The following is a 15602-nucleotide window of genomic DNA, read 5'->3' on the forward strand; positions in this document are numbered from 1 at the left end:
GAAGGACAAAGAAAGATTTTCAAGAAACAATTGGAGTCCTCATTCCAAGACAGGTAAAAGCATGTATAAACTCAAAGAGAATCCTCCAAGTAATACATGGTATCTTTTACAAATATAAAAGCAGCTGTGTACCCTTTTTGCCCACTTTAACATTTTTTTAATGGAAGGAAGAACAGTTTTGCTGAATGTATTCCTTGTTAGATGTGGATATCAGCCCACCCATTTTATTGTGGATAACTGCTTCAGAGTGACTGGATTCCAGCTTTTTCTTGGTCTGTGGTTTTTAGCAAATTGTATCTTACAGTCTGAGATTTCTAATGGATGTGTATTTCTGAAAATCTGCTTTTTGTTCAGTCCTCCCCTCTTTGTTTTTTCTTATCACACTGACCAGGTGTTGTAAATCAGTTGTGTGAAACCTTTCATTGATCTGTGGATTTTTCTCTTTTCACAGCAGTCATGTCCTTTTTTATTTGCTGGCTAAGATACAGATTCTTTTTTTCTTAATCTGGTCTGTCACCCCCTGAAGACAGCGAAAGGACTTTGGAAACCAGGCTCTCAGGAGCATCTTGGTGTATTCTGTTCAGGCAGACCTTGGAACTTTGGCTGTATGCAGTATTCTGTGGGCTTGGGCTTCTGTCAGGCTCAGTCAGAAGGAAACTGATCTTAAGATACATTCCTTTTCACCTGTGGAGTCTCTCTGGTTTTAGTCCACAGTGGAATAGTATTCAGTGTTTATTTTTGGAGAATTAGAACACTGTCTCACTTGCATTTCTATTTTGTCCTTTTTCAGTTGTCATTACTGTCTGGTTTTAATCTCTGAGATAAAAGGGTAGTCCTGAAAGGGATGGAGAATGTAATTAATGAATGTAATGACTACCATGCGTATGTTGTTTTTCTGTCTAGGGAAGACTTGTTGGAATCTGTGGCAGTGTGGGGAGTGGAAAAACTTCACTTATTTCAGCAATTTTAGGGCAGGTGAGATGTTCTCTTTTGACTTCTGCTCTTCTTTCTTATCTCCCATTTTGCTTATTTACCCTGTGTAGGAGACTGTCTATAGATATGGCCTGGCATAATTTCATGGTTTTGAATTCCAGATGACCCTTTTGGAGGGTAGCATTGCAGTAAGTGGAACATTTGCATATGTGGCCCAGCAGGCCTGGATTCTCAATGCCACGCTTCGGGACAACATCCTGTTTGGCAGAGAGTACGATGAAGAAAGGTTTGTCAGAAATGTTTGCTCATTTCCACGAAAGCTTAGGAGTTCCTGGCCCAAGTGAAGGAAAACTTAATGCAGAGTGTGCTGCAGTTAAAACCTACCCCTGCTTTTGGAGATCTGTCTGTCAGACTCCTTTAAGATTCATTTAAGAGTCTGAATCTCTTGTGTGTGGTCGCTGTGGCTGATGGCTGTCACTGCTCCTCTGCGGTGAGGGCTGCACCTCATGCTTAAGTGCCATCTGACCTCTGCTTGTAGCAGCTGCTGTGGAGCAGCACTGAAATGACATTTGCTCTTGCTGTCCTGGCCCTGCCCTCTGAGTACAATAACTCCCTTTGCTATGTTTGGGCACATTATGTGACCTTCTTCTAGTGGAGGCCACCCCTGGGACCTATGCTAGCAATCCTTGAAAATAAATTGCCTCGTCACCTTTCCAGGACATGAGAAGTTGATAATAAATTATTATCCAAACTTTTCTCTTGGGAATCGAAGGCAGATCATTTGCTTAAGACTGATGGAATGTCTGCTATTAGTGTAGAAAGTGAAATAATGCTGTGCTAGTTAGATACTTTGGGAAAGAAAAGTGTTCTTATTACTTATCTAATCCATGTTCTTTAGATATAATACTGTGTTGAATGGTTGCTGTCTAAGACCTGACCTAGCCATCCTTCCAAATGGGGACCTGACAGAGGTATAAACTTTGCTTCTAATAAACTACTTAGTAGTTGCAGAAAAAAAAAAGTAGAATTCTAATTTGCTGAACTGGAGTGAGGGGGAACACCATAATAATGCTGTGCAAATAAGCCGAGCTGCTGGATGCACCTTGAGCACCAAAGCTATTGAGGGTAGTCCATGTTTTTGGCTTAGAGGTTACCATTATGGGAGTTTTCACTGTGTATTTTGCTGCCTAAACAGGAGCTATTTGAACTTGATTTAAAATAGCTAAGCAAAAAAGTGCTGCAACACTTGAAGCATGTTAACCTTGAGTTAGACTGCATAATGCATTTCAGAAAGGTGTAGACATAGAATGTATGTGTAATGCTGTGGTGTCCAGCTGTGTGTGGTTTGTGTAGAGGCAAAATACTGCAGTCTGCTTCATTCCGGTCATCTCTTGAGTTCTGAATATCTGCATCACAGTGCCATAGAAATAAAGTAACAAGCTTTTGTCTGCACAGATCGGGGAACGAGGGGCGAATCTGAGCGGAGGACAGCGTCAGAGAATCAGTCTGGCCCGAGCCCTGTACAGTGACAGGGACATCTACATCCTTGATGATCCCCTTAGTGCCTTAGATGCTCATGTTGGAAATCACATTTTTAACAGTGCAATAAGGAAGCACTTGAAGTCAAAGACTGTCCTTTTCATCACTCATCAGCTTCAGGTACTAACTACATCTCTCATGCTTGCTTTCTTGGACTCCCCTGTAATGCTGTCTGGTCAGTTACCTTTGGACTGCAGACTGCTGTGCCCCAACTTGTTATAGCAAAGCTCTGTCTCTATACAATGTGTAGTTGAGCTTTATAAACTAGCTTTCTGCGTGTGTGCAGAGCGTGATCTAATTCTTCATTAGGCACAGGGATAAAGACTTGTTCTTGCTGTTGTTCTCTGCAGTATCTTGTTGACTGTGATGAAGTGATCTTCATGAAAGAAGGTTGCATCACTGAACGAGGAAGTCACGAGGAATTAATGAATTTAAGTGGGGACTATGCAGCCATTTTTAATAACCTACAACTGGGAGAAACACCACATATTGAGGTACTTGTTTGTCCATTCTAAAGCATTCTGATTTTCCCAATGAAATGGAAAAGTGAAAAATAGCTTTGCGTGTTGGTCTGACCAGTATGCTTGTGGTGGAATCATCTGTGCTTTATCACATTGTATTTGCAATCACAGTTCTTAGTTGGAGAAACGCATAATAGAAGGGACTCTACCAGTGAGCCCATGTATTGAAGATGTAAGAAACTGTTTTCTCTGGTGGTGCTCTTGTCTCCATTCAGTAGGATATACGTTTAAATTTTCAGTTACTTGATTTTTCCCACTTTTGTTCTGTTTGTTTCTGGAAGTTATTCTTTGGAGTAAGAAACACAAGGTATCAGCAGCCTATTGTTTCAATTGATGAAAGAATCCTTACTCATAAGTTTCAGGATTAAAAAAAAAAGGAATTACTGAGTCAATCTTTGAGGCCCCTTCCAACCCCTGCAGTTCTGTGAGAAGTTAGCATTGTGGTAAGTGAACAGATAGAAGGTGCTCGGTGGAATGTTAGTGAAAGAAGCAAAGGAATGTCACATACTACTCTGCATATCCATTGTGAGACTTGAAGATTATAGGACTGCTGTTTCAAGATGAATGCAATGACAGTTAACATGAGATTCTCCAGCCTGCATGCTTGGCTGACCTTCAATGTCTCTCTATAAACACTAGCTCACAGAGAGAGCACTGATTTGCATTCCTTGCAGGATAAGAGGAAAGGGATTGGAGTTGGATTCTCTGTGGTTTGATGTGTGCCAGGTGTCTCTTGTCACTTACGGTGCAGGGAGGTGGCTGATGTTCCTGAAGATGTGTAGGGGGTTTCAGTTAAACTGAGCTGCCTCTGACCAGACAGTCATTTCCATTTTGTGGGAATGTGGCCAGGTTTAGAACAGCAGTTGTGTGAGCAGTTTAGTGTTTGGCCATCTGATTTCTGGAAGCCTGACTTAGTCCTTAGGGATGTTTCACGAAGAGCTCTCCTGGGAGAAAGGCTAGAGGGAGCATCTGGGGAAAACAAAGCCTCTTAATAACATTGAGTTATTATTCTAAGGGACATGGGAGATTGTATCTCGCTGTAGTAGAAGTATAGTTCTACTACGTATGCATATATTTCCAAAATGGCTTAAAACTAAACCTTGCATACCACCAGTGCAGATTTGTAGCAGTTCAGGTCAATAGAGAAGGAGAATTGAATCCATCAGAGTTGGCAATCATCCATAATAACAGCGAAATTTATATCTCCCCTGAAATCAGTGCTATGCTTTTGAAAGCTTTTATGTTTAGGAGGCAGCTTATTAAGAAGAACTTTTGGTTCAGCTGTGAAAATGTAAAGGAAAATTATTCCTGTATGTTTTGTGTCACTGTTTTCCCACAGATTAACATAAAGAAGAACACAAACAGTTCACTGAAAAGACCCCAGGATAAAGGCACCAAAGCAGGCTCTGTGAAGAAGGAGAAGGTTGTGAAGAAGGAAGAGGGTAACTGCGTAGTTGAGTTTTGTACTGCAGTTATTCATACACTGATAAGCTCAAAATGTTTGCTTTCAAACTTCATTATGAATGCACCTCTTAGGTTTGGAAAGCTCTCTCAAGTCCTGGCGGTTCATTGCGGTCGATGGGGCTCAGGCAGCGGGCAGAGAGCATTCAGGAATTCATTCAGTGTTGGTGCCAGCACAGTGATGAGAAGTTTGGTCAGTCTGCCACGGATCAGATGCCACTGGTGCAAAGGAGTTCACAGTGCTCTGTCTCCAGCACCACCTCTCCTCTTATCTGAAGAAGGCAGTGTGTGTGGCTTGGCACTCGCACATTTCTAGGCAGGACATGATGTTTATGTATGAGGAATCTGAAGGTCTGACCTTTGTTGTGGGGTTATCTGTTTAATGTTAACTTTGACCCTTAGCAGGATTTTAGAAGCCTTGGTGAGACTCGTAGTATTGAAGTCTGTGCTGATTAAGCTTTTTCAGACTTGAATGATTCTGCAGAAGAGTTGTGACTTTTTGAAAAACAACCATTATTTTCCACATATTAAATAATGAGTGTTTCTGAAAGCATTCTGTACAGAGTGGAAGCCACTTTTTGTTTTGTGTATGCTCACAAACTCACAAAAGAGCAACTTTCCTCACTCCTCCCTCCTCTTGTTTCACAGGCCAACTGGTTCAGTTGGAAGAGAAAGGCAAAGGCTCTGTCCCCTGGTCTGTTTATGGCATCTACATTCAGGCAGCCGGAGGCCCCTTTGCATTCCTTGTGATAATGGCACTGTTTGTGCTGAATGTGGGCAGCACGGCTTTTAGCAACTGGTGGCTGAGTTTCTGGATCAAGCAAGGCAGCGGAGTAAGATAAACAGCATTTCTATTCTCTTTTGCTTAATGAGCAGGGGAGTTGCTCTCAGACTCATCCCAAGCAGTCCCAGGAGACCAAACGGGGCTTCCTAACTGAAGTTGTAAGGCTTCCCAAGAGGTGATCTTGCTAGAGAGTTCCATCTCAAGAATGAGAACTCCAGTAATGAAAAAGATGTAATAGCTCATGGGGTTTTATACTGCCCTCTTGTTCCTTGCCTTGGTTTGTCAAAGAGAAGGAAGTGAAAATGTGAAAGAGGCCCCAGCAAGCTGCAGGAAGAATTGCTGGTTTTAGTGCTGCCTTTTGTTTGAATGTGACCTTACCTCCAGCAGGAGACTCTTGTTAGGTTTATGGCTTTATGTCAAATGACTCCTGGAGCCGCTTTGAAGGATATAATGACTGAAGATTGCTTGGGCCTTTTCCACTCTAGGGGCTTTGATTGCAAGTCTTATTGCCTTCAAAAATTCAAATATGACTGTTGGGTTTGTGGGTTGTTTTTTTTTGGTTAGGCTTTAAACATCCTGGTCTCTGAGAATAGATATTGAAGTGCACATTGCCAGCAGTACTAAAATAAATAATGAGATCTGACGTATACTTTAAAAAAAATGTATGACAGTGTGTTATTAAAGCAATTCTGCATCCTGGCAGAAAATAACTGTGCTTAAGGAGACAATGAACACGCATCCAAGGTGAATAGTTCTTTGTAAAAGCACTGGTGATGTACAAGTATCTGACGTTCTGCAGAGCACAAGAAACAATAGGTATGAATGGGAGATTAGGAATCAAATGAAGCAACCTTCTAGGGAGTTTCTGATGCTACAGAAATAGCACATATCACCTACCACTTTCTGAAGTATCCAAAGATTACTGAAGTACTTTCTTCAGAATAGAAGTGTCAAAAACAATCAGTGATGGGGGTCAGTTAAATTCTACCATGTGGAATAAGTATGTGCTTAATCCTTATCTTAACTATTCACTGAAACCTTGAATTTCCTGCAGAACACCACTGTGACTTTGGGAAATGACACCGTCATAAGTAACAGCATGAAAGATAACCCCCACATGCACTACTATGCTGGCATCTATGCACTGTCTATGGCAGTGATGTTGATTCTGAAAGCTGTTCGTGGTGTTGTTTTTGTGAAGGTAAGTGTCAGTGCTGCCTGATGCTTTTCTCATGCATCCCTACCCCTCCATCCCTGCTTTGGCACGTTGCTGTCTGGGATTTTGGTGACTTCGAGAGGCACTTTGGAGCCAGATAAAGTCAGATCATGGATTGTAAGATCTCTGTTGTGTCATCTCTTGGAGGTGTATCATGCTTTCCGTTAAATTTTTGCTTGAATTAATTCCTTTCACTGACTGAAAGTGCAAAGTGTGTGGGGAAAAAAACTATACTTAAAATTGAAGAGGGAAAATTGGCAGAATTTTTTTTTTCATGCCTGGAGAGAGAGATCAGTGTCAGTAACAGACAGACAGACATCTTTTCATAATGCTCTAACATCTGCTGCACTGTCAGGGAACTCTCAGAGCATCCTCGAGGCTCCATGATGAGCTCTTCAGGCGGATTCTGCGTAGCCCCATGAAGTTCTTCGACACTACGCCTACTGGACGGATTCTCAACAGGTTTTCCAAAGACATGGATGAAGGTATGTCAGTGTAGATTCCACCCCTGTCTCTCTTGTCACTTGCAATAGACTCAGCAGGAGTTGGGACATAGCAGGGTTGTGCTTGTAGGAGGCAGCTGATATCTCAGGTCTGTCTGTTCACTTATAAGAAAATGCATAGCTGCTTTTGCACCTGCAGTCTGCATGTGACAGTCTTAGCAGTTAATGCAGGAGAACCTGGAGTATCAGAGTGAAGTTCATGAGCAGAAAAGGTGGCAATTCGGTCAGAGCTGCATCAGTGCTATTTCTCTTAGTGGGAATAATTGGAAGAACAACTAGCATTTAAGAAGATCAAAGTGCCTCTAATGATGACACATTTTGCATTCAAAAAAAGCCATGAGAAACCACTGTTCCTGTCAGTGATGATGCACAGCTGGACTGAATTGCTTTATACGGGTTGTTTTAGCCTCCTGTACTCAAATTTTTTTCCCTTGTTCTTTTCCAGTGGATGTTCGTTTGCCATTTCAAGCAGAAATGTTCATCCAGAACGTTATCCTTGTGTTCTTCTGTGTGGGGGTGATTTCTGGGGTATTCCCTTGGTTCCTGGTGGCAGTGGGTCCCCTCATCGTCCTGTTCATGGTTCTGCATGCTGTGTCTAGGTAAGTGCTTCAGCTGCTGTGACTAAAAGTAGAGATACTTTGACCTGTTAGTAGGGAAACGGGGATCTTTAAATAAATATGCATCAGTACAGTGGTTGTACATGGCACTTGAAAGTGCTTCTTTCTTTCCAGAGTCTTTATTCGAGAGCTCAAGCGTCTGGATAACATCACGCAGTCTCCGTTCCTGTCTCACATTACATCCAGCATACAGGGGCTCTCCACGATCCATGCATACCACAAAGGACAGGAATTCCTGCACAGGTCAGTCTGAATACCTAGCTGAGAGTGATGGAGCAAAAAGCAGAGTGTGACAGCTTAACATTCAGAAGGACTTTACTGGTGTTTAGCTGGTGACATACATTGGGTGTAACAGTGAAAATTAATTCTTTGGGAGGAAAAATGAGGAAGGGCAAGAAGGAGAATGGGAAGGAAAAACAGTCTGGTAGCCAACTGGGAAGAACAGTGCTGGAGTCCCAGATGAGTGCCCCCTTCTGGGCTTCTCTGCAGCAGGTGGCAATGATAATGGTGAAGGCAATTTTTTGGCATGTTAACTAATCCCCTGTGTGCCTATTGGTGAGCTGTGCACCTGTATACCTAGACAACATTTATCAAGTATTTGAGTGACTATTATCCACTTTGTCATGGACTACGTTTGGTTTTCTCTGGTGTCAGCTAAAACTGCAGAATAACTGATAGTGAGGGAAAGTGAGACCTCTCTCCTGTGAGTGGTATTTGCTTCCATGAGAACCTGCTGTAACGATGTCAGATACTGCAGGTGCAAGGTGTCATGAGACCAGCAGCGTGGGAGCAAGAGAAAATTGTCCCAGAGGTTTTGGGAAGACAGTGCTTAGATAGCAGCTTAGATGAAATGGAGCAGGAAAGCACTCTTCTGTGCAGCTGTGATTGGTGTGAAACTGAATTGCAAGATCAGATAGCAGAATGCTAGGTTTTCTGTAGCACTGCGAGCTCAGGAAGGTATACTAACATCTTATTTCTGTATTTCAGGTATCAGGAGCTCCTTGATGACAATCAGGCACCATTTTACCTGTTCAGCTGTGCAATGCGCTGGCTGGCTGTACGGCTGGACATTATCAGCATTGCTCTTATCACAACCACTGGCCTTATGATTGTTCTGATGCATGGCCAGATTCCTCCAGCCTATGCTGGACTGGCTATCTCATATGCTGTGCAAGTGAGTGTGTCTGCATGACTTACTCTCTTATTGAATGTACCTCACAGTAATAAGTGAGAGTAACAGACCAGTGAATGCTTCCTAAATATACAAGAATGGGAAAAGATGGGGGGAAGTCAATTGGGGGTCAGCATCATGGCTCAGAATGGTTACTGGTTCTGTTGTTTGCCCTGTTCTGCCTCCTGGTGGTAATAACACAACATTACAGAATCCAGATGGCTAATACTTAAGGCTGTTGCTTGTGGGAAACCTTCCTAAGCTTCTGGCTTTTGAAGCAATTCATAAATGAAGGTTATCTTGAAGTTAAATGTAAGGGGTCCAAGACAAGAGTACTTGCGGCAAGTATCCTTTAGCTTAGTCATTAAATCAATTAAAAGATACATTTCTCTCTGTTTCCTCCCATCATCCAGTTAACAGGGTTATTCCAGTTTACAGTCAGACTTGCTTCAGAAACAGAAGCTCGCTTCACGTCGGTGGAGAGGATCGATCACTACATCAAGGTAGGGCAGCAGCACATTCAGCTGAATTTCTCGTTTGTCACGAGGGTAAGAGAAGAGGAGGCCAGCTATGGTCCACCTTAGTATGAAATGTGTACCACACAGTGGTGTGCCAGGCACTGCCTGATCCCTCTCACTGCACTAAGTGAAATGGTTTATCACTCCTGGCCTTCAGTGACAAAGCCTGTAGTCGTAGGCTACAGTTACAAGTTTTATAAGCTATCATTTGAGATCCCAAATAAGTTATGCTTTTTGAAATTATCTTTGTCTTGCTCATCTCTCCAGACAGACATTTTATTATGAAACTCTGAAACTACTGTGAAGCTAAAGTGGAAGGCTGGGTGTCTTACCAAATTTGAGGCTTGGCTTCTTTCAGTGTAAGCACTGAGGTTGTTTTTTGAGCACCAAACTCAGAGATAGCCTGTTCTTTGGCAGAAGACCATTGTTTTTCTCAAACCCTTGAGGGTGCAACTAATCTGCCTCTGGCTTAGGTTACTGCAGGTGTCCACAACTGACAAAATCCTCGTGGGATCTCTCTATAGGCAGTGTAAGAAAAAGGGTCTCTCCACAGGCCAATTATTAACCATTCTGAATGTTTTTAATTAAAATGCAGAGAAATCACACTGTAGAAATATTGACTTCTTTGTAGTTACCATGAAGGAGTCGATGGGTTGTGATTCAGTGGAGATGTTTGCATTTAGGTGCTTAAAGCTGTGTGACATTTATCTCCTGACAGGATTTCTGCCATTCTCTGAGGCTGGTTGTGCAACTATGAGAAAGTGATCCTTGTTTTAAACATGTTAAATATCCTTTTGATTTTTAGAAGTTCTGCTTTTCATAAGGTGTGAACTGCTTAAATGAGGGACTGTTGCTGAGGGCTGTAACAGTGAAAGTGAGCTGGAAGGGGCCTGACTGGCTCAATGATTTAACAAAACAGGAAAGAATGAGGAATAGGAGAATAATATTTGTACAATAGTTCACGTAGGTGTTTTCTTCTGTGTCAGAATCAACAGAGGAGACCCTGGCACAGCACAGCCAAAGAGACACAGAAATATAGCAGATGTCACATCTAATTTTTGGAAGATCAGAAAACTCAATAAGATTGTGGACATAAAAAATAGGCCTAAAATACATCTTTAATTCTATTGATGAAAAACGCTGCTGGGAAGAAGGTCCAGTGTCATTATTGAGGCAGCAGCAGGGAATTCTAGTGTGGCAGTGAGAGACTGAGAAACTGCTTCTGAGAACTGGTCCTGTATCCAGCCACACCGTTCATCTGAAAGCTGCTGCACACCGATGTGGGCTGAGTCTGCAGAGAGCTACTGAAAGCTGCAGCTTTCCTTTTTAGTGCTTTGTTTACTGGAAACTGAACTTTCCTTTTCTTTTTAAAGACTCTGTCCCTGGAAGCTCCTGCTCGAATTAAGAACAAAGCTCCCCCTCTGGACTGGCCGCAGGAAGGTGAAGTTGTTTTTGAAAACGCGGAGATGCGGTACCGAGAAAATCTCCCTCTGGTGCTTAAAAAAGTGTCCTTTACCATCAAACCCAAGGAAAAGATTGGCATTGTGGGAAGGACGGGCTCGGGTAAGGAGGAACACCAGGCAGAGCTAACATACTGCAGCTACAGGACGGTTGGTGGGTCTGGTTTCTGTGTTTGAATAAGTGGATTGCCTAAGAGTGGTCCAGTAAGCTGCCATCTGTTCACACACACACACACGTGAGTGGGATCCCTAAACAATAAAAACAAGCTTCCTTTTAAAACAGAGGCGTATCCTACTGTGCCTGAGCCCCAATATGCTTACAGTGTTTAACACCCCAAGCCACTGAGCAGCACAGGAGGCTGCCTACTCATTGTAGCTTATTTGAGTGTCATGGAAGATGTTTGTGCTGGTGCTGCAGGTAGATTTGGCTCTACGCTGTCTCAGGAGTTTGATTTACACCAGCTCCAAATTGGGATTTTTAAATATGCAGTTGTTGCTGCTTACAAGTTTAAATGCTGAACCTCAGCACTTACACCATTGTTTACTTCAGGTTATTTTAAATCACCACTCCTACTAAAGGACAAGTTTTGAAATGCTGTCTCGTCTCAAATCTGCTGTGATTCTGATACTAGTTTCTACACTGGTATGTTTTCCTGTCTCGTTTTTAGGGAAGTCTTCCCTTGGAATGGCACTCTTTCGTTTGGTTGAACTGTCTGGAGGCTGCATTAAAATTGATGGAGTGAAAATAAACGACATTGGTTTGGCAGATCTTCGCAGCAAACTCTCAATAATCCCTCAGGAACCGGTGCTGTTCAGTGGCACTGTAAGGTCAGTGCACCATAATAAGTCAGGAAGGACAAGGCAGCTGCCAGCTCACACTGAATGAGATGGTTGTGACTAGACCAAAGGCATCCTGGCTTCTGTTCTGTTTTTACAACAGAGCAAAAAGCTCAGGTAAATGGGCTTAGGTGACTCCATGTGGAATCATCTCAGTGATCATCCTTTGTGGATCTCTTGCTTCTCCTTTAGATTTGCTTGAAATTTTTGCATCTTTGTCTTCTGTTTTTACTCTGTAATTTCTTGGCTACTTATATAGTGGGAACATCTGATTTCCTTGGCAAGGAAATTCTCTCAGTGGATGTTAGATGGGAATTGTCCATCTGGACAGATTACTGCACTGCTGTTTTGCCATTCATTGCTGAAAAACAAATTCTGATTACACTTTCTGCTTCCCCCTCCAGATCAAACTTGGATCCTTTCAATCAATACAGTGAGGAACAAATCTGGGTTGCTTTGGAGAGGACTCACATGAAGGAGTGTGTAAGTATTATGGTGTCTGTGGGATAGCTGTTTGTGTTTTGCTTTCCAAGCTACACATTCTACTAGTGGCTAATTCAGAGACCCTCCTGTAGAGGTATTTCTCTGCAGTTTTTTCCCTTTGCAGTGCTTTATTTCTAAAGATGAGATGGAATGTTTGGAGAATGCCACCTTTCAAAAGCTACTCTTTAGTACATAGCACAGCAGAGCATTGCTCCATCACAGAGACTCTTCAGGATCTACAGAATTTCAAAAGTGATGCTGTTCTGTGTGCCTTAGGTAGATGTGCATTCTGCATTTACATTTTTAAGTGTAAATGTCACACATGCATATTCATACAGAAGTTAAAATCTGTCCTTTGTGAGGCTTTCTGCAGCAAGTCTCCATGCTGTGGCAGTCGTGCCTTAGAGACACAAGAGGCCTGTTCAGCTCTGAGGCTTTTTTCTCTCTCCTTTCCCACGCAGGTTGCCCAGCTGCCTATGAAACTCGACTCAGAAGTAATGGAAAATGGGGAAAACTTTTCAGTTGGAGAGAGGCAGTTACTGTGCATAGCTCGAGCTCTGCTGCGTCGCTGCAAGGTGAGCTGATTGATGGGAGAAAGCTGGTGATATCAGATTGGTAGCATTGAGAGATGGCTTTCTTTTTCATTCAAATTTATTCAAGCTGGTACAGGTGTTGCACCAACAGATACTGGTGTAGGGTGAAATGTGCTTGTCAAAACTGCCTTTGTGACCACAACTCTGTAAAGATTGCTGTGACCAGGAGTTGCCACAGCTGGCAATTCAGCCCGTTCTGCATATTTCAATATTCAGAAAGGGACAGAGTCACTGTGAAGTAACAGCCAGGATTATGCACTGCTTTCAGATTTTGATACTGGATGAAGCAACAGCTGCTATGGACACAGAGACTGACTTGCTGATTCAGGAGACCATCAGAGAGGCATTTGCAGACTGCACGATGTTAACAATTGCTCATCGCCTGCATACGGTACTGGGTTCCGATCGGATCATGGTGCTAACACAAGGACAGGTGAGCAGAAAGACTTCTGTGGCTTCAGTTCCTGTTGCAGTCTGGTGGTGCCACGTGTATGGGCTAAACTGAAGGAACAGCTGGCATTGCTGTAGAAAATCCTGTGTGTTCCTTCACATCCTTGGTTGTAATTCTCCAACGACGTCAGTAATTGCCTCAACATGACAAGATCAAAGATGGAAAAATCTCTTTTACATTCCAAGAAAATACCACAGAGTAACAAACTCCTTAAAGTGTTTCTGATTGTCCTTTGTAGGTTTAATTTTGGTGTGGGTAACGATGTAAGCACCTCTGCTGGAGCTCAGCAGCAGTTTGCAAAGCATTCTGATACCGAACTGACATGTGACAGATAAGCACTTTTTAGGCTATAAACACTTAAAGGGAAACGTAGGAACACTTGAGAACACTCTTGAATGTAAAGAAAGTAAAAACCAGAGCATCTGCCTCAGTTTGCTTGCCAGAGCCACCAGAGGTTGCTGCCTGCTGGGTTCTCCCAGCATCTGTGTAGTGTAGTTTAAACATCCCTGGTTGTAGCGTCAGAGCATGAAGGCAGATGCTTTCACTGTTGTCTCACCTAAAGGCTGCCAAGTTTCGTCTTCCTCACTGCCATGTGACAGGTCCAAGGGGGCGTGGGTGGGAATCCATCTTCTGCTGCTCCTCCTGACGTGCTTTACCTGCCTTGTTTGTTTTTAGGTGGTGGAATTCGACACGCCGTCTGCCCTCCTGGCCAATGAGAACTCGCGCTTCTATGCTATGTTTGCTGCTGCAGAGAACAAGGTCGCTGTCAAGGGCTAAAATTCAGGGCAAAGTCACTTTAATTTGGGAGAGCTACACTCCCTGCCTGTGGCAGGCCAGCTCTCCCTCCTCCTCCAAGCAGATTATTGCCTTTTCATCTTTTATTTTTTAGCACAGTATGTCAAGCCAGAGAGTTTTTAAACCCGTGTCAGAAGAATTCTTCATGTTTTTATTATTGTATTTATTCCATAATCATATTACTAATTTTTTGGTTATTAAATGCACTCTACGAATGGCTCAGGGAGCCATAGTTATAAATGTATCAGAGGCCTATAATGAAGCTTTATACATGTAGCTATATCTATACATAATTCTGTATATAGCCTATATTTACAGTGGAAATGTAAGCTGTTTATTTTATATTAAAATAAGCACTGTATTAATAACAGTGCATATTCTTTTCTATCATTTTTGTACAGTTTATGGTACCCGAGATCTGGCTTTGTTATCAGGCTGTATCAGACACCATTTTGTCTCCTACGGCGTCTTTTCCTAGTGCCAGATTTTCTGCGTGTCTGAGTGGAAGTGAAGCTTTGCAATAGTGTCCTTTATTGTCACATTGTTGTCTAGCACAGGGGAGAAGAGCACTGTGGTGTAACTCTATAGCATTGTAATTTATCAAAGCTGTTTGGAGCATCGCTCATGTTCACACGGCAGCGGCTGCTGCTTGCCATAATGCTTTCCCAAAGCAGGGTTTTTAGTGATCTCCTGACTGGAGAACCACTCCTGGGTCACGTTAAGGCCTCATTTTCTCAGTGTCTCGATGCAGTATTTCTGACTGTGTCAGCAGGGTTTATGCTCTTTCTGCTTCGCTGATCTAACACAACCAGAATGTAACTGTTTATGGAATGATGTGTAACAAATTAATCGTAAGGTTCAAACCATTACCCTGTATGCTGGCAGGAAAGCCTTTTCCAAGTTGCTCCAACTGACTGACTCCTTTATCTTGAAGCTGCTAACACCCCTCAGAGGTTTAGGTTGGCTTTCACTGGCATGAGTAACACTAACTCTTTGTTCCGCTCACGTATACTAAGGTCAAACAACACCAATGTTTCCTGTTTCTTTATTGCACACTTGTTAAGGAAACAGTCCCCCACTCCACGTCTCCGGGAACTTCCGACGGGTTCCTGCTGATCAGGATGTAACACTGGTGTAGGATGTTGTTTTCTTACTGTGAAGAGACCTACCTCAGGTTACTAGGTCCTGTGTAGTGCGTTGCCATGATCACTGTACGCCATCCCTGTCCGACGGGACCTGCGGCCCGCTGGGCACGGTCGCTCCTCTAATAGCCGTGACTTATGGAATGGTCAGCGTTGCATGTCTTTGTCAACTTGGGCATTTTGTAGCCTTAGCATGTTTGCAGAATGTCTCGCCGAGGCAAAAATCTGAAAAGTAAATAAAACTATTTTGGGTTTTGTAAATTGTATTGGCTTCAGCCGTTTGTTTTGAGCGTGTAAATCACTTCTCACCTTTCTGAGCCCTGTGTCAGTTGTTGCAGCCTGGCTTTCTTCTCCTCTCTGCACCACGGCCTCATTTTTTTTCCTTCAGAGTGGGGTTTTTTTCTTCAAGCAAATGCAGTGGGTAACTTGTGCCCTCCAGTGTGGAGGAGGCTGGCAGTGCGTGTCTGTGCTGAGCAGGACAGAGAGTAACGATTTATAATACTAGTGCTCAAGTCATAGCAATGGGGAGGCCAGGTGGAATACAGAAAATCTTTTAGGCTGGGATATTTTCATGTTCT

At 42.9% G+C, this 15602-nt stretch overlaps 1 protein-coding gene across 1 annotated transcript in view; it reads left to right on the top strand.

Moving 5' to 3' along the window:
- Positions 1 to 15285, top strand: part of ABCC5 (ATP binding cassette subfamily C member 5) — a 38235-nt gene extending 22950 nt beyond the window's left edge. Inside the window, exons 12-30 of the mRNA XM_042878603.1 lie at positions 904 to 975; positions 1095 to 1219; positions 1832 to 1904; positions 2389 to 2592; positions 2823 to 2966; positions 4333 to 4435; positions 5103 to 5287; positions 6293 to 6439; positions 6810 to 6939; positions 7403 to 7556; positions 7689 to 7817; positions 8562 to 8748; positions 9159 to 9248; positions 10637 to 10826; positions 11392 to 11551; positions 11965 to 12043; positions 12505 to 12618; positions 12905 to 13069; positions 13763 to 15285. Of these exons, the coding sequence (XP_042734537.1) occupies positions 904 to 975; positions 1095 to 1219; positions 1832 to 1904; positions 2389 to 2592; positions 2823 to 2966; positions 4333 to 4435; positions 5103 to 5287; positions 6293 to 6439; positions 6810 to 6939; positions 7403 to 7556; positions 7689 to 7817; positions 8562 to 8748; positions 9159 to 9248; positions 10637 to 10826; positions 11392 to 11551; positions 11965 to 12043; positions 12505 to 12618; positions 12905 to 13069; positions 13763 to 13864 (2553 nt within the window). The 3' untranslated portion in view covers positions 13865 to 15285. The remainder of the gene's footprint in view (positions 1 to 903; positions 976 to 1094; positions 1220 to 1831; positions 1905 to 2388; positions 2593 to 2822; positions 2967 to 4332; positions 4436 to 5102; positions 5288 to 6292; positions 6440 to 6809; positions 6940 to 7402; positions 7557 to 7688; positions 7818 to 8561; positions 8749 to 9158; positions 9249 to 10636; positions 10827 to 11391; positions 11552 to 11964; positions 12044 to 12504; positions 12619 to 12904; positions 13070 to 13762) is intronic.
- Positions 15286 to 15602: the final 317 nt, after the last annotated feature.

This window comes from Lagopus leucura, unplaced genomic scaffold (genome assembly GCF_019238085.1).
Source record: "Lagopus leucura isolate 7727_CA_CO unplaced genomic scaffold, USGS_WTPT01 Super-Scaffold_100021, whole genome shotgun sequence".
Classification (NCBI taxonomy): Eukaryota; Metazoa; Chordata; class Aves; order Galliformes; family Phasianidae; genus Lagopus; species Lagopus leucura.